At 55.1% G+C, this 26057-nt stretch overlaps 1 protein-coding gene across 4 annotated transcripts in view; it reads left to right on the top strand.

Moving 5' to 3' along the window:
* The window catches only part of NDST1 (N-deacetylase and N-sulfotransferase 1), a 57644-nt gene that overhangs the window by 11288 nt on the left and 20299 nt on the right, over window positions 1–26057 (top strand). For 2 of the 4 annotated variants that reach the window (XM_036312423.1, XM_036312421.1), the window contains exons 3-4: window positions 16965–17864; window positions 23778–24272. In XM_036312423.1, the coding sequence (XP_036168316.1) occupies window positions 17352–17864; window positions 23778–24272 (1008 nt within the window). In that variant the 5' untranslated portion in view covers window positions 16965–17351. Of the gene's footprint in view, window positions 1–6771; window positions 6853–14427; window positions 14515–16964; window positions 17865–23777; window positions 24273–26057 lie in introns of those variants that run through there. The other 2 variants (XM_036312422.1, XM_036312424.1) reach the window with 2 other exon arrangements.

Raw genomic sequence — 26057 nt, 5'->3', positions numbered from 1 at the left:
CTGCTTAGCTACTGACCCAGACAGCTTCTTAAGCTGCAGATAAAGAGTCACGGAAAGTGTCCCCTGCAGCATAACCCAGGAGAGGAGCACTGAGCCTGCACCTGTCCCCACCCTGTGCTCCCCGGGGCTCGGAGGGGCTGCGGGGAGAAGGGAGGCTGGGATCGCAGCCTTCAGAGGGCATGATGCCAGCCCTTTGCGTCCTGAGGGGACGGGATGGGAGGTTGGGTCATTTCAGTTTACTGGACTGGCTCCCCCCCCCCCCCCCCCCGCTCCTTCCCTTCGGGCCTTTCTCTATTTCATTCTCCTTCTAGAGTTCCTGCTTTCACCGTCAGCCCTTTATCCAGCTGTCTGTCCATCTGAGCTTTATTTCACTCTTAATTGAAATCCTAAGCATCCCTTGAGGCCAGCTAAGATGTCTCCTCCTGGAAGAGGTCTTAGCGGAGAGGTCACAATTGCTCTGGATACAAGAAGACCTGGGAAGCTTGAAAAAATGTGTGCAGATTTGTCTCATCTTTGATTCCTTCAGTCTGGGGTACAGCCTCCCTGCTCTGGAAGATTCAGACTCGAAGGGCACCCCACTGTGTGGGTCCTGTGGCAGGTAGACTGAGGCTTCAAGTGCAGACTGGACAAGCCATTTACAGATGGGTAAACTGAGGTACACAGAGGGAGGGACCCTCCAATGTCATATGAGTGCGCGGCAAGTCGGGCCTGGACTCCAGGTCTTCCGACGCCCAGGCAAGGCCATACTCCTCTGTCCCCACCTCCCCCTGCAGGATCGGTGCCTCATCACTCAGTGAGGACAATCTGATTATGATGACCTGTAGGCTGGGGCCTGGAAAGGTGAAGCCACCATGTCACAGCCACCCTAGAGGCAGAAACCGGTTGGGTGTGCAAATTACCCCTCCGACATTCTCCATCCCTTTTTTTATTTTTCCTTAAACTGTCGTTATGGGCCTGTGCCCGTTTCCGCCTGGCACGGGGCTTCACACTCTTTATTCTGAGAACAAAGCTTCCTTCTGATGGTCCTGCTGACAACAGGAAAGGGGCAGGCGTGGCCCTGGGCTTCCCTCCTCCGCCTCCTCTTGCTGGGAGGATGGGGCAGCCTTTGTAGATGCTGGACTCCGGCAGCTCTGGGGGCTGGGAGGAAGGGCAGGAGCAGCCTGGCCCATGCCCCTGCTGGTGCCTGGAGCCGCCCCGTGGGTCCAGCTGTCAGATTCGAAAGTTCTCCTTTAGTGGCCAAAAGTGGGCAAAGGCATCAGACAGGGACCAATGTAATTGTCCTGTTCTGGTCCAAGCAGCGAGTTGTTAGATTTGACCCGCACTGTTCATGTGCCAACCTCTGGGTTGCAGCTGGCACTGGTAGAGTATCGTATTGGCTCCCAGGTGACCCTGGTCTTCCAGGGGCCTGCAGAAACCGAAAGGTGTGTTTAAATGAGGAAAGCAGTAGTCCCTCATTCAACGTCCGCTTTGTTCCAGGCACTTTTCTAGGCATTGGGATGCAGCATTGAACAAAACAGACCGAGGCTTGGGGCTGATATTGTAGTGGTGCGATAGAATCAACAAGCCAACAAATACCAGCCCGGCACTAACTACTAATCAGGTAGTGAGAGGTGCCTGCAGGAAAGATAAGGCTGGAAGGGAGGTAAAAAGTGTGACTCCAGGGAGTGGCTCTGCTGCGTCAGGTCGCGGGAAGCCTCTGGTAAGGGGACAGTAGACTCTAGGAGGGAGACGGGCGCCATGGGGTATCTGGGGAAGAGCATTCTAGGCAGAGGGAAGAGCATCACAAAGACTTCGAGGCAGAAGGGTGCGGGGTGTGTTGAGGAACAGCAAGGAGCTGGCGTGGCCAGGGCAGGAAGAATAAGAGCCATCCTGGTGGGAGATGGGCCAAGGGAGTGTGCAGGGCCTCCTGGCTCATCCAGAGGACTTAGCTGTTGGGTCGGAGTAAAGGGGAAGTGGCTGCGGGGCTGGTCGAGGTGTGACTTGTTTCAACATACGTGTGAGAGGGATCGTGCGAGCTCCCGCGTGGAGAGGAGACCAGGTTGGAGCGGGACTCTGGCCAGGAGGCTGCTGCAGCACTCCCGTGAGGGAGGACCTCAGTGTGGGGGCGGTTGGGGAGTCCACTTCTGGCTTGATTTTGCAGGATGAGCCAATGGATTAGATGTGGGATGTGAGAGGAAGAGGGTGTCCATGGCAAGGTTTCTGCCTTGAGGACCGTGTTGTCATTTACTGAGACAGGGAGGCTGCAGGACAGGCAGGTTTTGGGAGAACAATGGAGATTTCAGGTCAGAGGTGTGAGGTTGGCGCTCCCCCTGGGGTTGGGGAGATTGGTCCTGGGCCTGCCCGGTCTTGTTATTGAAGGGTGATTTCCTCAGGGGCCGTGAGGGTTCCCAGTGGGACCCTCCTGTGCCCCAAGGATCTGATCTCTCTTTGCAAAGCTCCTGCTGCTTTTCCCTTCCTCTGGGCAGAGGGAAGAGGCCGATCCTGAGGACTCATTGCTGGGGCGTTGGTCCGGGCCTTCCTGCGGGCATGCCTCTGGGCGGGAGTTCCTCCCGGGGTGGAGGGCAGGGACCCCTGGGAGGAGAGGCCTCGTCCTGACTCTGCCGCTAACGCAGAGAGCTTTTTCTCTGTGCCTTGGTTTCCCCTCCTGTCCATAGAAGCATTGAGCTGGCCCCAGGGTCCTGAGCGTGGCAGGGGCACTTGAGGAGGCCGCACAGCACCATGGTCAAGAACCAGTGTCCAGACACGGGTTTGAATCCTTTCTCTGCCAAAGACGTAACCTCTCTGAACCTCAATGTTCCCGTCTATAAAAATGGGCCAACCTCAGTACCTGCGTCTCAGGGTCACCGTGAGGGTTAAATGAGACAATGTGCACAAAGCGCCTAGCAAAGGCCCTGTCACACACACACTCAGTTAACTGGCTGTTGGTAACAGTGGCCTGTGTAGCCAGTCAGATTGAAGGGTTTTGCCTGGTGGGTGGTGGGAGCCATGGAAGGTTATTGAGTAGGAGCATGTTTCACATGTGGGTTGAAGGGCCAACTGTTAGTGTGGAGACTCGGCTGAGGGCCGGCACTGATGGACTCTCCTGACCTTCCCCACCCAAGAGTCTTCGTTGACTTGGCTGGGCAGCCTCTGCCTAGCCCAGGTCCCTTGGGATAGGGTGGTCATTTTCCCTAAGGTCTCCTACAGGACCCCTTGCCTCTCTATCCCAGGGGCTGACCTTACGAAGTGAGTGAGGGGCATTGAAGGACAGGTGACAGTGAGGGGACTGAGTTGCATGTAGGGCTCTGGACAGGGCCAGCGGGGGCAGGGCGGGCCTGGAGTGCCATTCCACTGGGCACTTGTGAGTCAGGCCGGGTGGCGCTTGCTGCTGTGGGGCTGTGGGAAGGTTGACAGCAGTGGAATGTGGCCCCCTCAGGACCCACACTTCAGTGGTGCCCAGGCATGCTGGCTGGCCCTGTGTTTTGCAAGCCTGTTTCCCAGCAGTTGAGCCATGCCAGGATGGCCAAGGACATTCAGAGTCCCCCAGGGCTCACCGCCAGGCTGTCACCAAGCATTGCTTGTTTTCCCAGGGTCCGAGGGTTTCTAGGGTTGGAGGAGGCTCTGGAGATATTCCAGGGACTTTTTTCACCAGCTGGGTAAATTGAGAGAGAGCAAGGCACTTGACCAAGGTCTCACAAGGCCGCCTCCCTCCTATCTGTCACCTCCCTCTGTTCCCATGTCCCTTGCTCAGACTCCTGGCCTCCTGCCCAGATGTTCATAACAACCTCCATCTAGTGGGCTCTCCAAGAGCTTTGTTTGTCCTTCTGTTATCATAATCTTGCCATAACCTGCCAGACACGCACACTATTTGAGTGTGTCTGGTCTCCTGGTCCCTCTAGTCCCAGACAGAGCAGTGCCCCACCGAGATGCTGAGCTCAGGCCCACAGCCAGACCACCCTCCACTGGAATCCCAGCTCCGCCCCTTAAATTCCAGCTCCGCCCCTCGAATCCCAGCTCCGCCCCTTCCTAGCTTGGTGACCTGGGGCCAGAGGCTCCACATTTCTCTGTCTCAGCATCTCCACCTGTGAAATGAAAACCTGCACGGAGTGAGCGCAACAGTGGTCACTTTGTTATCAGGCCATCAGTGCTGGTCACACTGAAAAGTCAAGGGCATGGAGGGGAGACAAAGCCCTGGACAGGGAGGCGGGAGATGCAGCCTCCAAATTCACTCTCAAGCACTGCCTCGGTGTGTGCTCTTTGGGAAGTCACTCCTCTGCTGGGAACACCAATTTCCTCACGTGAGAAAGAGAAGAAATCCCTGCTCAGTTCCTATAAGGTTGTCATGTGGCGCCAAAGCAATGTCTGTGAAAAAGCTTGGCATCTGTGTAACGATTTAAAAATGGCACAGCAGTGGCTGTGGTGTGCAGGTGGTGACAAGGACATTGTAGCCACAGCGGTGGACAGCTGGCTTGGCTGCAGGCTGGTCAGCCTGCAAATGCCCAGCGCCCACGCGGGCTTCCCGTCCCCGCCTGCTCCCGGCCTCCACCAGCCTGCCTTTCACATTAGCCTCAGCATTGCGCCCTCCATGTGGGAGGTACAAAGACCCGATGGCATCCTCCAGGCCCTGTGGGTTTTGGGTGATCTGTGGTTGATGTTATGGAATGCTGGGATGAAAGCCAGACACCAGTTTGAATCTCAGCTAAGCACTTCGCAGCTGGGAGCTTGAGCTTGCTTATCTGCCATGAGCCTCGGTTTCCACATTTGTAAAATGAGGCCCTGCAGAAGTGGAGCCACGCAGTTAGCAAAGGGCCCGCATCCAGTTACACAGCTGACGTTGTATATAGTGTTGTCCACCTGGAGCGTGGTGACTTAGGGATATATGGACAGTGGGGAGTGGGGGTCATTGTGTCCGTTTCTGGGGTGAGCTGTGGCGGTCAGTTCTGATCCCTACAGAATCTCCCAGCTTAGAGTTAGGAGGGCCCTTGGAGCCATCTGGCATTATTCCACTTTACAGGTGAGCAAAGAAGGCCCAGAAAGGAACCGAGGCTTGCCTGAGGTCCCTGAGGTCCCTGAGGCACTGAGGTCCCTGAGGTCCCTGAGGCCACTGAGGCCACTGAGGTCCCTGAGGCACTGAGGTCCCTGAGGTCCCTGAGGCCACAGGCCACTGAGGTCAGGGCCAGGCTGGGACTAGGTGAGGCAAGCGAGGCCCCTGGGGCCAACCTGGAGGAGTGTTGACTCAGGTGCGCTGGGAGGTGGTGCTCCCCCCAGCGTTGTGCAGGGGCACACCAGCCCCAGAGGGGGGGCCTCCTGAACGTGCGGCTGCTGCCTCACTGGCCTCACCTGGAGGTCTGGGACTAGAACTCTGGTCTCCTGAGCCTTGGGAGCGTGGGGACACCTGTGAGGCACCTTCAAGAGTCTCACTGAGACCCCCTGGGTCCCCTCAAAAGGAGCCTGTGATATATAGGTCACCCGGCGCGGTTTGCTGTGTCTCTGCTCTCTTGCTGCCTATGCTCCAGAGAAAGCGAGGCCCGCCTGTCCCCCCCCTGCTCCCTTCCCTGCTCCCTTCCCTGCCAGCTGCGCCTCTGTGTGAGCATATTGAGCCCCTTGCCACCGAGGTGTGTTGGCAGGGGCTCTTGTCATGGCGACAAGCCCCAGCAAGTCTGGAGGGATGAGGCCCCTTTCATGTGGGCCTTGGGTCTCAGCAGGCCCCATGTTATGCCGGTCAGGCCTCCAGAAGATTAGGGGCTTCTGCAGCTCAAGTGTCTCAAAGCTTTCTCTCCCTCCTTGGTGCCCCAGAGAACCTGGCTGCCTCCCCTCTGGCCACAGGGCCTGGAGCCTTTCAGTTCTGTCTGGCAGGCAGCCTGGTCAGGGTGTATCCCCTTGGGCCAGTCTGCCCATCACCACCACCACCAGGCCTCAGGTGACTTGTTAAGAGGTGGCCGAGACGGCTCATCCCTGCAGGGGTGCCTAGGATTTACCTGGGGCTGGCCGCATCATAGGCCCCCCTCCTTGGACAGTCTGCCCCGTCTCCATCCCCAAGCCCCATGCATGCAGGCACACCACCCTCAAGTTCTGTCATTAGCAGGTTGCTTTGGGTGTCGCTAAAAAGGCAGGAACCCTGGCGTGTGGACGCTCTCACATGGTCACTGCCGAGAAGGGGCCTGGCCCCTTTCCAGCTGCCTGTGGCCAGGTCGCTTCTTTCTGGGCTTCGTAAGGCTCTTCTCAGCTCCGGCACCTGACACTCTGGCCGTCACCGGCTTCCTCCTCTGCAGGGCGGGGCCATGGGAAGGGCCAGAAGCCAAAGCCACAGCTGCTTTGACCACCAGCTGACCCTGCCTGAGAATATCAGCCTTTCTTCTGCCTCTTCTCAGGACAGGTGGGGAAACTGAGGCCTGGAGCAGGGGAGGGCCTTGCTTAAGATCACGGAGGAGGTCAGGCAGAACTGCAGGCAGTTACGCTTGCTGCCAGCGAGGGCTCCTCCGCTCCTGGCTGTCACCTTTCCTGAGTGGGACCAGAAGCCTAAGGGCCAGGGACATGCTTCCTCTTCTTCTGTGGAAAGTACCTACAGGCAGGGGTTCCTGCCTGTTGGGAAGATCCCTGGGCCGGGGACTGAATTGGGCTGAGGCCCCATAGGTAGGTGCTGGTAGCCTCTGACTAGAGACATGGTGGGGGTGGGGTGCTGAAGGCTTCCGGGAACATGGTTGGTGGCTCAGGGTGCCCTGGGGCCACCCCCTCCCTCCCGGGGAGGGGACTGGCCAACTGTAATGCCATTTGTCCTGGCTCTGGGATTAGGTGCGGCCGGCCCTGTTAAGTGAGGAGTGTGGAGCCATTGAGAGGACGCGGTGCAGTAAGCGGCTGCTGCCTGGAGCTCCGGTGGGTCTTGTCATTCTCTCCCTGGGCTCCCTGTGCCCTCTGACCATGACCCCTAGTGCCCTCCCTGCTCTCCAGCCCTCCCAGGTCTGTCTGGATGTTTGTGTGCGAGCGGCGTGTGCATGTTCATGCCCACGCAAGAGAGGCCCAGGGTGCAGAGGTGGGGGCTGGCTGGCCGCGGAGCCTGGCGCTGGGTCCTGTCTGCCTTCAGGACCAGAGGCAGGTTCCTTCAGTGTCCCAGCCCCTGGGTCGCTGCAGGACTGGCCGGCAGCTTCCTGATGGAGGAGGAGGAGGTGTGGGAAGGAAGGAAAGGATCAGTTTCTCTTGCGACTTCGGACAGCTCGGCAAGCCCTTAAATCCACCTGGAGCCGACAGGTCCGAGAGTTAAAGATTTACCGCAGGGCGGCAGGGCCATGGGGAGCTGGAATGGTGAGTTCCCGGGTGCTCATGTGTCACGTTTGTGGCTTCAGTCCTGTCTAGACCGTGAGAGCCACGGCTCATCAAAGCCCGCAGGGCCCCTAGAGGGTTTAGCCACCCTGAACTTGTGTAGAATGTGGGTGACAGTCCAGTAACAGCCCTCAGTATATTCTCAAAGGCTTCTGTCCCCAGGAGGTCATCAGCTTCCGATCTGGTTCACTCCTCTCATTGTCCAGTTGAAGAAACAGAAGCACAGAGAAGGGACGGGCCAAGTCCGGAGGCACAAAGGCGCTGGGATGCTGATGTGCACTTCAGGCCCACGTGGATTTTGGCTTCCGCATCCACGAGATGGAGGTCCCCAGATATGCCTGCTCCTCGGAATTTCTCATGGGGCATCTGGCGATGTGGGGTGGCATGTGGGAGGGCAGGGGCTGGCATTTCCCTCCTCCTCTGCGGGGGTGGCAGCCAGGGGAGAAGCTCAGGGCATGATAAACTTGTTTCTACTTCACTGGGAATCCATGACGATAAATGAGGGCATGGCGGGCTGTGTTAGCTACAGTACCTCGCATGCAGCAGGCCCGTGAGGTTGTCGGTCACCATTGTCCTTCCTGTTGGTGGTTAGCTGAGATCTCCTGCTTCTGAGCTTCACTCCTGCCTCTCTTTCCTCGTCCTTAGCAGGAGGCCTCTTCCTGGGGCATGGAGGCAGCCCCCCTTTCTCATGTGGGGCTCCTGCCTGGGACAACAGAAGCCCCTGATGTAGGAGAAGGTAAGGACCCCCTAGCTGAGGTCCTGCCTCTCTGGGGACCTGTGCTGGCTCTTCTGCCAGTAACGGCTTTCCCGTTGCAGATTCTCCTGGGTTAGCCTACATGTAGGCAGCTGGGGCTAGCCGCCCGCAGAAAGCTTCTCCCTGGATATGCTTTGGGCTGAAGAGCTGGCTCAAGAATGGTGTGGAATGGTGGCTAGCAGGACTATATAGAAGTTACAAGCAGGGGCTTGACATGGGCTGGCTTGGGCTCCTAGCTCCACCTCTGCCTAGCTGTGTGACCTTCAGTCAGTGGCTTACCCTCTCTGAGCCGAAGTTTTCTTATCTGTGAAGTGCACATGTCAGTGATACCACCTCTCAGGATGTGAGAATTGGGTGTGATAATTCAGGGAAAGATCTCAGCACAGCCCAGGTGTGGGGCTGGTCAGTTACCAGGAGCTCAGTCACTGCCAGCTGCTGTCAGCCAGGGAGGTTATGGTATTTGCAAAGAAATATCACTCCAGTCTTTTTGAGTGCCTGTGATCTGAGCCTAAGAAAAATAGGAATGGATTTGATGGTGTTGCACATGGATTTGGGGGTTGGGAGGAGGGACCCCTATTCTGGGAAGCCGATGGGCTCATGAGGATCATGCCCTGGGGTGGGCCTGCCCATCTGGGTCTGCGCTGGGAGCTTCAGGGGGACTGGAGCCTGACCTTGGGACAGGAGGGCAGCTGGTCCAGATTTGCTTGTTCCCCGCTCCGCCCTCCCCCCTCCCGCTCCCCCCACCCCCACCCCCAGCAATCTGACTTGTTTGTTTGCTCTGTAAGCCCTTTCCTCAGAGCTGGTGCAAAGGTAAACTCTCAACTCAGGCCCTGTTGGAAGAAAGACAAATTCTCCACAAGCAGGTCTAAGTTCCTGAGGTTTCTTGCTGGGCAGTCCCTGCCGGGGAACCCACAACAACCAGGTTGAGAGCCTGCGAGTGAATCAGGGTTTATGCTTTGTTTGCTTGTACATTGATGGATGATTTGTGGGTCTGCTTCCAAGAAGGCTCATTAGAGTCTGCTTTTAAGTTAAAATACACATAAAATGGATGAAAACAAAAACAGAAAAAGCTCCATTCAAAGGGCGCAAAGAGTGGGGTGTCCTGGGTGAACACAGAAGGCCTGGGGTTTTGAAGGATGATGGGCTTGGTGGCTCTGTGCTGAGATTCCCCATCACCCACTCATTAGCTCTGTGTGCTGGGGTAACTCAGGGGCCCCCTCTGGGTCTCAGTTTCCTCGTCTGTGAGATGAGTGGAAAGTAGCTGATGGTGCTGTCGTAAGGGTTAAATAATAGCACTCAGGCATATCCTGTCTGATAAATGGAAATTCGTATTATTAATGCTTTCAGCTCAGAGATACTTCATAGCAAATTCAAAAGGGGAAGGTAGCAGGCAAGGGCACATAGCTCATGGGTGTGCCGACCATGGGTAGGAGACCACTTCTGCCTTGGAGCATTGCTTCCTGTGAAGTTGCGGACCAGTGTTCTAGCTGTAAGAGCAGCTGACATCTGGCAGTAAATCTGGCATTGCACGGTGGGATGCAGAGCAGGGGGTGGAGGACTTGAAAGCCACAGCTGGCAGAGTCCCACCTCCCACTAAGGCTGGCCCAAGAGGGGGCTGGGCAGGGTTTTCTTGGAAAGAAAATGAACCAAGGTAGGTGGGGGTGGGTCAGGCCTAGCAAGTGCATCCCCAGGGGTCCTTTTCTCTCTCTGGGCCTCATTTTCCATGTGTGCTCACTGCAGGGTGGTCTGCACACTCGTTGGCCTTGAGACTGAGCTGGACTGCAGCAGTCCCTTGGTGGTGGCCCTGGACTCCAGGGTGGCTGATGGGCAGCAGCTTGGCCCCGAGCCAGGCAGCACTGCAGGGCTGTGGGGGATGGGGTGTGCGTCGAATTCCAGCAGAGGAGGGATTTGCTGGATATGGGCCTCCCAGGGGTGTGACTGAGCTGGAGAAACTCCTGCACAGCTGGGAAGCAAATGTCAAGTATTTTTTCGGCTCTGCTGTACATGGTGGTTGGGGTAGGTTGGGGCAGGGTGGCTGGTGGAGTTTGGTGGCTGTGGGGTGTGTCTGGGTAGAGGGTGGTGAGGTGACTGTGCTGGGGGTGTGACAGGCTGGGAGGTGCTGGGCCAGCTGTGGGGAGTGTTCCTGGGATCGCTTGTGGGACTATCAGAACCTGGACTGCAATCATCCCTCCACCCCCAAACCCAGCGCCCATTCACATATTTTTAAAAATATACACTTTTATTTATTTCAGAGAAGAAGGGAGAGGGAGAGAGAGACAGAAACATCAATGATGAGAGAGCATCATTGATCAGCTGCCTCCTATATGCCCCACACTGGGGATGGAGCCCACAACACAGGCATGTGCCATGACTGGAACTGAACTGTGACCTCCTGGTTCATAGGTCAAAGCTCAACCACTGAGCCACAATGCCGGCCATTCGCATACTTTTGAGCCTCTTTATAGGCGTCCTCCTGCACCTCCTCTCAACTCCCCACCCTATTCTCTTCCCTGTGGCCCAGATGCCTGTGATGGCACCATGTGAACATCTAAGCATCATAAGAGTTTTCCTGTGCTTTCGTGTGCATGTGAGTGTGGGAGATATAGGGAACATTTGTCAGGCATAACCCAGGCAAGAAATCACATCTGGGCTGGGTGAGCATGCGGGGCTGTGAGGGCCTTCATTCTTCCTGTAGCAGCATCACAGGAGAGACATGAAGCCTCAGCCCAGAGGCCTGCACCTTCATTGCCCAGGGCCACGCGTGCCCCTAGTGGTGCTCGGTAGGTACAGCTATCTGCTCCTCCCTGACTCCCAGCGTGCTCCCAGACCTGGCCTCCCCTCCTCGCTTTCTGGATCCACTATTAATTTGATACGTGGCCTTGGGCCAGTTCTTTCCTGAACCTCAGTTTCCAAGTCTGCTAAATGGATAATGTTTCTTAACCTACATCACTGTGTGCCCAGCACTGAGCTGTCGTCTCTCTTAGTCTTGGCTGCGTATAGATAAGTAATATAAACCCCATTTTACACTTGGGGAAACTGAGGCTCAAAGAGGTTGAGTGATTTGTTCAAAGGGCACAAGGTTAGTAAATAATGGAGGCCAGATTCAAGCTCTGGCGGGTTGGCTCCAGGCTGAGCCCTTAACTGCCATGCCAGCAGCCACTGCTGCTTCCCAGGTTGTTGGGATAAAACAGCATGAGGCATACAGACCTTCACAGGAGGCCCACTGCGCATAGTAGGCACCAAGCATATGCAAGTTATGTATAGGTGCACGTCACCATGACAGGCACAAGAAGCTCAGTCATTGGTTGCACTTGCTGAGCCCACCTGTCCATCAGGGCAGAGCTGGACCCCTCCCCAGTCCTGATCTCTGGACCGCTTGGTCTCTGGGAAGGCCCATATAACTCTGCCTCCTTTCTCTCTGGGCCCTAGAGAGGATTATGGGTACCCAGAGCATTTCAGAATAGGGAGTGGGGCAGGAGTGACTTTCAACTCCCAAGCAATGGCCACAGTTACCGTGGTATTTCCGAAAGTGCAGCGTTGCCATGGTATCTCCATGACGACCAGAGCATCTAATTCATTATCCCCAGCACCTTGGCAGGGAAAGCTGGACCTAAGGCTGGGAGAGCGCAGTGGGAGCCTGGCTGAGGGCTAGAGGCCTCTGTGCTTGAGGCCCCCTCATGCTGTCCTCCCATCCCAGCTAAGGATTCCCTGCAGACCCTGGACACCCTCTCATGGGGTCTGGATTCAAATTTCAGCTCTGCCACTGACTAGCTGTGCAATTTTGGGCAAGTGACTTAATCTCTCTGAGCCTCATTTTTCTCAATTGTAAATGTGAATAACGTCAGTATTAGTTGTAAAAGGGCTTAGTACAGGGCCCAGCTCATGGTAAGTGCTCAATACATGGAAGCAGTAAAAATAACAATGGTGACAATTATAATGGTTTTGTTTTTTTAATTATTATAGAAACCTCTGAGTTTCTTGGAGGAATGACAAGATTTTGGGTCAAGGTTTAGCAGTTTCCTACGTGACTGTGGCAAATCACTTCACCTTGAAGCCTCAGTCTCCATATTTGTGAATTGGGGGTAATAACAGCAGCTCGTTTATTCATACCCTGAGCACTCGAGAAGGACCTATGCCTGGGAAAGTCTTGGGAGCTTCCAGGATAAATCAGACTTATTCCTGCCCTACAGGGCACCCAGGCATTTGGGGAAGGGAGAGAAAGGAAGTTGGTATTTGTGGAGGCCCCCTGTGTGCCAGCTGCCAGGCAGGGCCTGCCTGCACAGAGGTCAGGAAGTCCTGGTCCAGACCTGGGACCGGCAGGCTGCAGAGTACAGAGCTGTCCGTGGAAACACCCCGAGTCTGCTCTGTATGGACCACACGCTCAGGTGCACTCAGGGGCTGGGCCGGAAGCCAGATGAGGAAAGGAGGGGCCTGTGGCACTGTGCTGACTGGGAACACATGGCCAGCCTACCCGAGGCCGGTGCTGTAAATGCCTCCGCTGATGGTGGCCAGTGGGGATGCATGCCCCGTGTCACCAGAACCTGCTTGTTTTAAAGGCAGCCTAGAAGTTGTGTGAAATCCCCTGATTTTAAAATGTTGATAACTAATCTCAAAAATGTTGTACAGATCAAAGGGCACACATCTGCATCCTGTTCTGGCCTGAGGTCCTGATTTTCAGCCTTGACTGTGGCGTGGGGATGGGTGGGAAGCCTGAGGAATGGGACCCTCCGGGGGCAGGAAGGGCCATGGTGCGTGGGGATGACTTCAGAGAGGTGATGACATTGGAACTGGGGTCTGGAAGGATGAATAAGTGTCCCAGGGGTAGGGGAGGCATTCCAGGCAATGGGAACATCATTAGAAAGGCCTAAATGCTTGACCAAGATTGGTGACTGGTTGGGCGAGGCTGGAGTTTGGCTGGTGATGTCAGCAGGGCCCAGGCAGGGTCTAGGCCAGGGGTGGGCAAACTTTTTGACTCGAGGGCCACAATGGGTTCTTAAACTGGACTGGAGGGCCGGAACAAAAGCATGGATGGAGTGTTTGTGTGAACTAATATAAATTCAAAGTAAACATCATTACATAAAAGGGTACGGTCTTTTTTTATTTTAGTTTTATTCATTTCAAACGGCCGGATCCGGCCCGCGGGCCGTAGTTTTCCCACGGCTGGTCTAGGCCCTGGGCAGTAGGGGTGGTTGAGGCCTCAGTTCCCAGCTGTCTTTGAGGCCTTGGTGGCTCCAAGGGGGATTAGAAACCCTCCAGCTCCCCATCCCTGGAGCCTGGGGTTCTGGCACGCAGGCTATTGGAGGCCTTGAGTGACTGGGGTCAGACTTGTGAAGGAGTGCGGGGGGGGGGGGGGGGGGGAGTGCTGGAGGCCAGCTCGCTGGAGGCCGTTGCTTATTCACAAAGCTCCTGGCCCCTCCCATTCCCACCCCAGGTACTTGGACTTCTCTGGGCACAGGCTGGTGGGCCCATTTTCTTGCTTCCTTTACCCTCTCTCTAGCCTGGGCTGGGCTGGGCTGGGCTTTACCATGGCCTTCTCCCTAGCCTCCTGGCCTCTGACCTTCTGGCCCCTCCCTGCCCATCCATCTAGTTCCTGGGAAAGGCCACAGCCTCTGCAGAGGGGATTCAGAGGGAGCACGCAGAGCTTTGCAGTGTTCGTGGGCTCAGTTATTGTCCACATGATAAGCCCTGGAAATAAACAGCAGGCATGATCATAGCGGCTGGCCCTCCGTGCTGTGCGTCAGCCATGGCTCTGAGCACTTCATATGGATCAACTCACTTAATTTTCACAGCTCTGGGAAGTATGTCAAGTTTTTCTCTTTTACAGATTAGGAAATGGGGGCACAGAAAAGTTAACTTGCCTAGGATCCCACAAGCACTGGGTGGTGGGCTTGGGTGTGAACGGAGGTGGCTGGCTGTATTAGCCTAGGGCTTTAGGTCCACGGATGGGTTTGGGGTCACAGGGTCTGGACTTCTTGAAATCATTACAGCATTTTCCAGGGCATGTGCATATTTTTTGATGGAAAAATGTTATCTGATTCCCACAAGGGTCTATGTCCCCCAGATGTCTGAGATGCTGCTGATTGCATCATTTTCGCACACGCTGAAAGGCTGTTAGTGCAGTAGACTGAGGGCCAGTGACCACAGTGCCCAGGCCTGCGAGGGAAGTGAGGTTGGGTGGCCTCAGGCCTCAGTGGCAAGCAGGGCACCATTGGAGCAGCTCTCCCTCTCCACCCACAGGTCTGTCCTGGCCCCGGACCAAGGGGTGGGGTTCACTGGGATCGTAGGGCAGAGGGCTGCCCTTATCAGTGGGAGTAGGACACAGGTGCACCCTAGGTATAAACAGGACCAGTCACCTCAGCCCTCCTGACTCCGCCCAGGAAACCTGTTCCTTTTTGCCTGCTGTCAGCTGGAACTTCTGAGTCCCTGGAAAGCCCACACACTACCTCAACTGCAAGCTGCATGTGGTAGGTGCCCCTCCCTCTTCCTACCCCTGGTCAGCCTTTACTTGTCCTGCTGGTCAGTTCAGGTACCACTTCTTCCCAGAAACCTTCCTCGGTCCTCCTCCCTCCCGGGACGGTGTGGCCTTCGGGTCTCTCACACGCCCTCCCTTCCCCACTGCCACATCATCCCCCTGCCTTGTAGGTGCCTGTTTTCTTGGTGGCCTCGGGTTCCCCATGGTGGTGGCACATAGTAGGGACTGAATTGTAGACTTTCAGCGGTGAAAGAGCCCCCAGAAATCATCTGGCTTAAACCCCTCTCTAATAGACAGGAAGCCCATAGAGGGGCAGGTTGTGCTCGGGGTCACAGCACGTTATGACAGAACTGGGAGCGGACTTGGTGACTGAGACTGTCCTCCCCTTGCTTCTGAGCACACCTTTGTTGTTGTTGTTGTTGTGAGTATTACAGATGTCCCCCGATTTCCCCCCTTTGCCCTCCTCCACCCAGCTCCGGCCCCACCCCAGGCCTTCAGCACACTATTGTCTGTGTCCATGGGCTATGCATATATGCATAGAAGATCTTTGGTTAATCTCTTCCCAGCCCCTCTCCTTCCTTCTCTCTGAGATCTGTCAGTCTATGAGCATATCTTTTGAAAACATTTATTTTCTTATTTTCACAAAAATAACAAATGATTATTACAGGAAATTTAGGAAACGAACAAAAGGAATAAAATGAAAGCACCTCCGAGATAATCACTGTTAACATTTTTTTGGATTTAGTACCACTTTCTAGCCTATGCATAAAATTTTTTACCCAAAGTATGACAATGCATACTGTTTTATACAAGTTTGCCACTTTAACAATCTATATGGTAATTCTATTGCTGTGTCAGTAAATGTTCTTTGACGTCTTGTAAATGCTGCCTGGGATGCCAACACATGCTTGCGCTGTAATTGCCAAAGGCAGTCCCCTGTTGTTGGGCATTTGCTTTTGTAAACGGCATCTTTGCTGTTATAAATAGTACTGGGGTATATTTTTGCGGGGAAATCTTTATACACTTTGCCATTAAGGATAAGTTCCTAGTATGAGTTCCTAGAAGTTCTCTGGCATGGCATGTCGTACCCATGTGGAACACCCTGGATTGCCTTGGAGCTGGGGAGGGACCTTGAAGATATTCACCCCCAAGTCTATGTCTAGGCTTACATTCCCTCCCCAGCTGCACCAGCCCAGGCCCTTGCACCTCTGTCCCTGTCCCGACGCCCAGCGCCCTGGGGAGCTTCCTGCTAGCCTTCAGCAGCTGCTTCCACTCACATTGAAGGGAGACTAGAGGGCTGTGTGTGGGGGGATGCTATTTGGGGTGATGGAATTAGGGCCTTAGTATGGGCGGCCTCTGGTGGCCAAGGTCTCGGGGACCAGGATGCCCACCCTGGCGCGCCTCCGCAGGCTGTGTCGGCACGTGTCCCCACAGGCCATCTTTTTCCTGCTGTTTGTCTTCTGCGTGTTCAGCGTTTGTGTCTCCGCCTACTACCTATATGGCTGGAAGCGGGGCCTGGAACCCTCACAGACGCCCCCGAGCCTGACTGTGGGGACCCGCCGCCTCATCAACTCTCCAGAGAAACCCATATAGGCAGCATGCCTGTCAGGGGTTGGCTGAGGGGGAGACTGGAACCCAAGTTCTGGCTGCTTGGGGCCCTGCCCGCCTTCCCTCGACAAGCTCAGGATCCTGGTGTGTGTACCTGTGTGGCATGAGCCCTGAGGAGGGAAGATGCCTGTTGCATTGGGGCAAATAGTGACAGCTGCCACTTCTGAGCTATTGCTGGTGCCAAGCTCCTGGGCTATTCACTCAGTCCTCCCTGAGCCCCGGCCCTGCGGCCCAGGGGTGCTGATTTCACAGATGAGGTCACTGATGCTTGAGAGGGCCCTTCCAGCACAGCTCAGCCGCCCGTGCCTCACAGCCCTGGCTTGGCTGCTGTGCCTGAGCCTCAGCCTTTCCATCTGTCGGATGGGGCTGCCGGGCCCATTCAGAGAAATGGGGGAGGGGAGAAGCATTGCAGGTCATTGAGAGAGAGACAGTGAGGACGTGGTGTTCGAGTGTGATTTAGAATTCCACCTCCAGCTCCCAGGCCTGGGAAGTATCTACTGTCTCACTTCTTCCCACTCCTGGAGTTTTCTTGGTCTGGTCTCTGATTCCAACAACTATAACAGATAGCAACTGCCCTTGTAGACACAAGATGCTGGGAGCCGCTGTCAGCCATGTACACACCTGTTGGACTTAATCCCCCAGCCTGTCTTGTGAGCTGGGTCCCACCAGCAGCCCCTTTTCACACATGGGGAAACTGAGGCACCGAGAGATTAAGGAGCTCTCATAGATCATTCAGCCAGGTTAGGCAGCAGTAGTTGAACTTGGGCCTGAACACTCATAAAGTAACCCCAAAGCCCACACTCTGACTCTTCACTTTCTGACTTCTCTCCACAGCCTTGGCCCCGGGGGCCCCACCAAGCCAGCAGCATGTGGCATCCCCGGGCCTGCCCAGTGTCTTCCTGCCCGCTGCCCGGCCCCCCCAGGAGGCCCTGACGCCCTGGGGTACTTCTGCTGTGCACAGGACCACGTGGGGGTTTGCCATGGTGACATAAAGGGGCGAGGAGGAAGGAAGGAGCTCAACCAGCCTGCGGACTGTGCCCCTGGCTGGGAGGAAGGGCCGGTGGCCCGGATCCTCCACTCCCACCGCCCGCTGAGGGCCTCGCTTGCTAACTGTCTGTGAATTTGTTGGCCCGTGGACAACTCCCGTGTCTCCTTCTGCGTGGGGCCTTGGGGTGGCCAGGGCAGGCCGGGCCTCTGGTGGCCAAGGTCTCGGGGACCAGGATGCCCACCCTGGCGCGCCTCCGCAGGCTGTGTCGGCACGTGTCCCCACAGGCCATCTTTTTCCTGCTGTTTGTCTTCTGCGTGTTCAGCGTTTGTGTCTCCGCCTACTACCTATATGGCTGGAAGCGGGGCCTGGAACCCTCAGCAGACGCCCCCGAGCCTGACTGTGGGGACCCGCCGCCTGTTGCCCCCAGCCGCCTGCTGCCGCTCAAGCCCGTGCAGGCGGCCACCCCTTCCCGTACGGACCCACTGGTGCTGGTGTTTGTGGAGAGCCTCTACTCACAGCTGGGCCAGGAGGTGGTGGCCATCCTGGAGTCGAGCCGCTTTAAGTACCGCACAGAGATTGCACCGGGCAAGGGGGATATGCCCACACTCACTGACAAGGGCCGTGGCCGCTTCGCCCTCATCATCTATGAGAACATCCTCAAGTACGTGAACCTGGACGCCTGGAACCGGGAGCTGCTGGACAAGTACTGTGTGGCCTACGGCGTGGGCATCATCGGCTTCTTCAAGGTACGCAGGGAGCAGGGTCCCCAAGCAGTTAAGAGCTCCAGCTAAGTTTGAATCCCATCTCCACACTCGTTAGCTGAGTGCCTGACTTTTCTTATCTGTAAAATGGGTGTCATGGTAGCACCTCCCTCCCAGGATTTTTGTGGAGGTTAAATGTATGTAAGGCACTTGGGGCACCCTGTGCCTGGTGCCTAGTAGGTGCTTTTTAAGGATTAGCTTTTATTAGGAGCACATGGCAGGGGAATTGCCTGCCATGCATGGGACTTGGCATATAGCAGGTACTTGCCTGAAGGAGGCCCCAGGGATGGGTAGGAGAGGATATGCTCTGCTAGGTCCCTCAAAACCTGTCGTGGCAGCCTCCTGAGGGATGGGTATGTCGTCCCCATTTTGCAGATGCGCAAACCAAGGTTCAGGAGGGTTAGGTTATGTATATGTGTCTGTGTAGCCTGTAAGTAGGAGAGCCAGGATTTGAACTGAGACTGAGACAGTTTGGGCTCTGGATCACAGGCTCTTTCCTCTGGGCTGTGGTGGAGTGTGGGGTTTATGCACCTCCTGAATTGGAGCCATTTTGCATTGGGAGAAAGAGAAAAAGAAATGAGAGCAGTGGGCAGGCCAGCTGCTCTGGGCTCTGTGGGGCACCCAGAATGACTGCTGGGGCCAGAGTCCTTGTTGACAGTGTCCTGGAGAAGCTGTCCTTGGGGAGGGGCAGGTGGGGACAGCTGGATGGACATCCAGAGGCTCTGGCCAAAGAACTTTGGCCTGCCAGATGAAAGCACACTTTGGTTGGGACTCTAGCTGGGCGCTTGGGGGCATTTGTTCCTTAATTCAGTCAGTATTTACTGAGCACTTAGCATGTCCAAGGCCCTGTGCTGTGCACTGGGCACAGTGACCAGATGTGCAAGGTCCCTCTGTCACGGAGCTGACGTTGCCGTGGGGAGGGGTGGGTGACAGGCAATGAACAAATAAACATACCCTGTGGCAAGTGGTGAGACCTTCACAAAGAAATAACGCAGGCCAAGGGCAGAGTGGGCGATGGGTATGGCAGTTGAGACTGTTTTTGATAGAATGGCCAGGGGAGTTGTCCTTGATATAGTGACTGGAAGGAGGTGAGGGAAGGAGTTGTGTGGCTCTGTGCCAGGGGCCTTCCCGGAAGAGGGGAGGGTAAGTGCATGGCTCCTGAAGCAGGCTCTTGCTTGGCGTGAGCAGGGAGGGGAGCAGGAGGTGGCTCAGAAGGGGCCATGCCCACTGTTGGATGACCATGCATCCCCACACGTTTGTGGACTCCCCTGTGCTGGGAGGAGCCTGGCGTCATGATGGGTTTCCACAGCATGTTCTTACATGCGTTAATGCAGCAGGATGCTCTGCCACCCATTGAGGTTTTGTGGGTCAAGGAATTGAAGGCTCTTAGAAGTCCTGCAGTAGAGCAACCTGGTGAGATTTGTTCCCCAACTGGCTTGATCACAAAGCCCTTCTCCTCACAGATCGCCCTCCGGGAAATGCTGACCTGGTTTATGGCTTTATAGTGGCATAAAGTCAGACTCTCTTCATTGTCAGCCTCTCTTCTTTTCTCCTGGACTCTGTTCCCTTTCCTTCCATGGACTTCATTAAGATCGAGCCAGAGCCCCAGGCCTGACATTTATTGAGTGCTCACCCGGAGCCATGCCCTGCCTGTCCTATATGCTTCACATGAATTAACTCATTGAACACTCGTAGACCATCCTCCCAGCCAGGTAGGTACCCTCCTGATTTAAGAGGAAGGAGATAGAGGCAAAGAGGGGTGAAGAAATATGCCCATGCGCACACCTCCCATGAGTACAGATCTAGGGTTTGAACCCAGGCGTCTGGCTCTATGGGCCTTAGTCTTAACCATCATGCAGTGAGTTCAGGAACCTCATACCATTTATTTAGTAGAATTTGCATCAGAGGCCACATCCAGTGCACAGAGCTCCCAGTCTCTGGAAACCAGGCAGTGGACTGTTGTCATTGGGCACAGTTGATACAGCTGAGAACTTGGGATCTCATCTAGCCCGAGTTCCTTGCTCTCCAGGTGAACATGAGGCCCTGTGAGGGACAAGGACGTGCTTAGTAGGGTCAGTGGCAATTCCAGGTCTTCCTGCTCTCCCTACTCTATTCAATAGCAGGAGACCCCTACTTGGTTTTGATCAGAGACCTGTGACTTTCTACTCTTACTGGCGCCCTCTGTCGGCCAAGATATACATTTTGGGGGCTCTTTCTGCAAGGCCACCTTCAGCACTGTGCATTGGGTTGGCCAAACCCACATGGTTTGTGGGACCCCAGGGATCTGGAGATTCATTTTCCAATTCCCACTGGTGCTGCATTCCCAGTGCAGCAGGAGAGCAAGGGCAGAAACGTCCAGGCCCTGGATTAGATCTTGTTGTCACTTAAAAGCAGAGTGACCTTGGACAGGGTACTACTCAAGCCATCTGTAAAGTGGAGCCAATCACAGCTGCCTCACTGGGCCATGTTGAAGACAAAGCAAGACGGGGTGGGCAATTCTAGCACAGTGCCTGGTGCCTGCAGCCACCCAGTCATGCTTTGTCATTTCTGTGTCTAGCAAGCAGCTGGTGGAAGCACTTAGTCTTATGTCTCTGAGCCTGTGCTCACGAGAGGTCCTTAAGGTGGAGCAGGTCTTCATCTGCAGTCCCAGTTCCTGGCTCTGACAAGGGCTGCCCAACCTTTTTTTGCGCACTGACTGCATGCCAGACACTGAGTTCCTTGCTTTGCTTGCCTTACCATGCATAACTCTCACAACTGCCCTGTGAAGCAGACACTTCCTTTGCAGGTAAGGAAGTAAGTTAAGTGGCCTGGCTGGTGTGGCTCAGTTGGTTGAGCATTGTCCCATGCACTGAGAAGTTGCTGGTTCAATTCCTGGTCAGGGCATATACCCAGGTTTCGGGCTCGATTCCCAGTAGGGAAAGTGCAGCAGGCAGCCTATAGATGTTTCTCTCTCATCAATGTTTCTCTTTCCATCTTCCTTCTCTCTCTCTAAAATCAATAGAAACATATTTTTTTTTAAAAGTTAAATGACTTTCTAGGATGACACAGCCAGTAAGTCAGAGCCAAGATTTGACAACCACACTCCTGGCTTCTAACCCAGAACAAGCTGACGTGAGGCCTGGAGAGGACACATGGGGTTCCCAAGGTCATCAGCCAGTCATGAAGTCTGTACTGGGCTTCCCAGTGCCTGGACCAGGGCTTCCTTCCGCTGCCTGGATGGCCTCATTGGAAGACTCGGTGTCTCCTGAGTGGGTCTTTAGTGCTGAGGGACAGGAGGGGTTCCCCTCCTGCGGGGCGAAGCCTGCCCTGGGGGTCAGTCTCTGTGATGCGAGGCTTACTCTCCGTTCCCTTCCCTGCTGGTTCCTTTCATTGCTGACAGAGTGGACAGTCAGCAACTTGGCTTTTCCCCTTCTTCAGTGTCTTCCAGCTGGGCAGCTGGCTGAGCTGCCAGCGCCTGGCAGTCAGCTCGGGGTCGGGGCTTTGAAATGAGATCCCCCAGTGCCTGTGGTCCAGTGTGACCTCCCCGGCCACAGCAGGTGAGGGACAGGGCCTGAAATACAGCTCTCATCTTTGACCAGTGCTGGCTTACAGGGTGGTGGGGAGACTGGGGTTGGGAGAGGTGGCCTCTCAGGGCGGGGCGCTCTGCATTGAGGCTTGGGACAGAGTGGGCAGTTGGCAGGTACTCCTGGTAACTGATAACATCAAATTCGGCTCCGATCACGGTTTACAAGGCCAGGGCCCTGCAGAGCCTTTGTGGGAATTAGAAAAAGCCCTCCTGCGTGAAGGAGAGAGTAAGAGGCACCTTTGTGGGCAGATGCAATTCTACCCTGGGGCACAGCGGGTGCCCTGGTGCAGTGCTCATCTGGCCAGCTCTCCAGGGCGGCCCTAGGCACCACCCGCCTCCCTCTCTGGCCTCTTTGGTGCCCGCTGTCCACTGCTGCTTTGCCCCACCCCACTCATTCTCCACACAGCAGCCAGATGGGTCTTGGTAAAATGCAAGTGGAACCTGTCATCCCTCTGTTCAAAACGCTTTGATGGAGTCTTTGATGGCTTCCCACTGCCACTTCCAACCTTCATGGGTCTGCAGTCTGGCGCTAGCTGACCTTTCTGTCTCCTGTTCTTTCCTCTCTTGATCACTCTGTTGTCCTCTTGCCATTCCTTGACTGTGCTGAGCCCTCTCCTGCCTCAGGGCCTTAGCACTTGCTGTTCTTAGAACTGGGCCTCTCCCTCTCGCCTTGTTGATGCTTACTCCTTTGAGTCCCTTTCTCCAGGAGGCCTTCCCTGGTTGACTACGCCAGTCATCCACTATTCTAGAATGATGCACCCCCTCTTGCAACATGTGCCTCATTGAAGTTTTATATTTATTTCTGCGATTTGATTGCTGTCTCTCTTCCTTGCTCAACTTGAAGGTTCATGAGGGCAAGGACCTGTCTGTTTTTCCTCACTGCATCCCTGACACTAAACATCCTGTCTGGCATGGTGAATAGCTAGGGAATGAACAGGTGAAACCTGTACCAAACAGCTGGCACGTGCCAGGTACTGGAGAGCTGTCTGTTCCTCTGTCATTTTTAAAAATTCAGTTACTCATCAAATATGTGTTCACTCCCTCGGGGTGTCAAGCCTATGCTGGAAATGACATAGCCCATGCCCTCAAGAGGGTACGGACTGGTGGGAGAGAGACCCTCAACATAAATGCAGCAACCAAGGTAAAAAGGGCTATAGCTGAAGCTTTAACATGGTCCCAGGAAGGCCAGTGCAGAGAAGAGGGTATATGCATTGGGTTTTGAAGGATGAGCAGGAGTTTTCCAAGCCAAGAAGACAGAATGGCACAGAGACAAGGACAAATTATACCATATCCAGAGGCAGGTGGCTGGGAGGGTGAGAGAGGGTGTGTAGGAGCAGGGCTGTGAGCCTAGGGAAGAGGAGAAGTGGGAGTTGAGGGTACTGTCTGCAGGTCCCCAGGAACCTGGGCAGCAGCAGACCCTGGGAGGAGAAGGGAGGTATGGGGAGTTGGGTTCCTGTGAGGGGATGGCCTTGAGGGTACTGGGGTATATGGGGGTTGGGAGAGCTATGGGGTAGAGTGTCTGCACCCCCAGTAGATACCTCCTCTTTGATCTCGTCTACACTGGCATCACCTCAGATTTCCCCTGTAGGAAGGTTTGTGTGGCCAAAGCAGTTTGGAAACCCCCAGGAAACAGAGCCTGGTGGTCAGGTGTATGGGCTCCGGAACCAGACCACCGGCTGCAAACTGGCTCCTCCTGACCGCTGTGTGACTGAGGGCCGCACTCCCCTCAAAGCCGGTTTCCTCACCTCCTGAGGCTCATGTGAGGACTGAATGAGCAATTGCTGATGCCGCCGGCCCTGTCCTAAGCACTTCTGCCAGCATTACACCATCCTCCTCCACCACCTCATGAGCTACTTACCGAATCCTCAGGCACATTTTACAGCAGGGGAACTGAGGCAGAGAGGTTACATAATTTGCCCAGGGCCAGGTAGTCTGCTGGTAGAGTCCATACTCTCACTGCTGGACCTCTCTCTCTGTGGTTTTGGGCAAGTTACCTAGCCTTTCTGAGCCTTGTTCTCCTCATCTGTAAAATGGGAATGATAGCAGGGCCTCCTCCACGGTGGGGGTCACTGAGGATTACTAGCAACCGCATACAAAGCGCTTGAACCCAGTCCCTGGCTCCGGTAAGGACAGCATACGAGTTAGCTAGTATGTTACTGTGACAGGTGAAGCTGCGTTTGCGTGGCCCGGTTAGCACAGGGCCAGAGGTGTGCGTGGTAACCCCCCGGAAGGTGAGTGACATTACTGTTATTGCACACTTGAGATTCTGTGGCCCCTTAGGGTCCTGGACATGATGGCTCTGTTTCCCCCTCCCTGCCTCACCCCGACTGCAGGCCAACGAGAACAGCCTGCTGAGTGCGCAGCTCAAAGGCTTCCCCCTGTTCCTGCACTCAAACCTGGGCCTGAAGGACTGCAGCATCAACCCCAGGTCCCCGCTGCTCTACGTGACGCGGCCCAGCGAGGTGGAGAAGGGTATGCTGCCCGGCGAGGACTGGACCGTGTTCCAGTCCAACCACTCCACCTACGAGCCAGTGCTGCTGGCCAAGACGCGCTCCTCCGAGTCCATGCCGCACCTGGGCGCGGACGCCGGCCTGCACGCCGCGCTGCACACCACCGTGGTCCAGGACCTGGGCCTCCATGACGGCATCCAGCGCGTGCTCTTCGGCAACAACCTCAACTTCTGGCTGCACAAGCTCGTCTTCGTGGACGCCGTGGCCTTCCTCACCGGCAAGCGCCTCTCGCTGCCTTTGGACCGCTACATCCTGGTGGACATCGACGACATCTTTGTGGGCAAGGAGGGCACGCGCATGAAGGTGGAGGACGTGAAGGTAGGGCCTGGGTACCAGCCCGGGGAGGGGGGCCGGCCGACCTGCACACCTTCCTGTACTCAGTCAGGACTTGGCTGTCTGCATCTCCCCTGCACTGTTAGGCCCTCCCTTGGCCAGTTGGCTTTATTAGTTGCCTTATTTGAAGCCAGTGTCATTTAAAACTATGTCGAAGTATTGACTTTGGAAGAATTTGCATCTGGAGGAAGAGACCCAGCCATGGAGACACAGATGGGAGCTGGGCAGGGTCCTTCACCCGCCTTGTAATCCAAACATGATTTTTAACTCTCAGAAATGTTTATATGTCAGTCCCAGAGTTCCTACAAACTCCTTAAACAAGAGCTAGAGCTGGAGCCATACACAAGGCATATTTCAACTGAGGTCTGTATAGACAGTGGAATGCATGTGTTTAATTCAAAGTGTGTTTACCAAACTAAACTCTCTGTACAAGCAGTTTGCAAACCAGGAAGTTTTACAAACGGCTCACTACTAAAGAGAAGCCAGCACATTAAGGCCATCGCGCAGTCTTAGAGTTTTCATCTACTCGCTATTTTACTCAAAGTTATTTACGAAGGAAAGGCCCTCACTAGTGAGAAATGGGGAATCAGTGTCGGTTGCTGTGAATAGAGGGCAACCATAACAATAGCTCCAGTGAAAACAAAGCGGGGATTAAATTCTGCTGAGACACTGCTGCCTCTGGCCGCTCGCTCTTCTACGGATTAGCAAGTGTCAGAGACATATTAGCGCCAAACGGAGACTCCTTTTGATGTTGGGAGGAGGATTGGAAAAGAGACTTCCAAGAGGAATGCTTTTCACCTGCTGTCTCCATCCTCTGATATCACTGTTGGGATTGGCCCTGGGCCTGGAAGGAAGGCTGGGGTGGGGGGTCACACTCCTGCCTTGGTCAAGAGTAAATTCTCTACTCTTCCTCTCACCTCCCTAGAAGGGCAGAGCAGATGGTATAGGGAGTAGGCACTGTCTCGGGAATCAAGATTTGGCTCCAAGTTCCAATTTGACCCTCATGGGTGACTCGGGCAGGTCCCTTCCCATCTCTGAGCCTCAGCTACAAAGTGACAAGATGGGTGGACGGGAGGGTTTCAGGCTATTTTCTGATATCCTAGGCTTTCACAGAGGTGCTGGGGTGAGGCGTGAGGGGGGTGCAGACAGCCAGACTCTGAGCCCTCCCGGCTCCCGCCTCCTGGGACAGGGCAGCATTGCTTTGGTCTGCTTTATGAATCGTGTTTTCTCCTGAGATTTCTTAGGATGGTCTTCTGATGGCCCAACCTTGCTCTCTCCCATGTAACCTGGGTCTTCGCTGCCTGTCCAGGGTTGACCTCATGTGGCAACCAGGCTCCAGGCTCACTGTATCCCCATGAACCTGGGGTTGCCCCCTGCCTTGTCCTTATTTTCTCTATTTTAGAGTGGGAAGAATGCTAGCAGTCTGGAGCCATTTCTGTAAAAAATACGAATAAAAGCGCCCTCTGCCGTTCGCTTAGCTCAGTGCAGACTGCACCACGCTTCTCCAGCCAGGGTCCCGTTTGCCTTAAATGTCCTTGTGAGTCAAAAAGGACAGAGTGGGTTTTTTTCTTTAATCCCAAGCACAGGCTGCACTGAGCCTTTCTTTCAGAGACTGGGGCACTACTAGCTGTCAGTGCAATTTACATAACACCAACAACAGCTGCTTATGCAGGGCTTGGCGAGGGCAAGGCTTGGGCTCAGGCCTTCTGTGTGTTGCCTCATCGGACCCTCATAGCAGCCTTGTGTGGTGGGCCTTGTTGTAAGTCCCAT

The sequence above is a fragment of the Myotis myotis genome, unplaced genomic scaffold (genome assembly GCF_014108235.1).
Source record: "Myotis myotis isolate mMyoMyo1 unplaced genomic scaffold, mMyoMyo1.p scaffold_m19_p_6, whole genome shotgun sequence".
Lineage (NCBI taxonomy): Eukaryota > Metazoa > Chordata > Mammalia > Chiroptera > Vespertilionidae > Myotis > Myotis myotis.
Note: the sequence above shows the minus strand (reverse complement) of the source record. Positions and strands in the feature narration are given on the sequence as shown.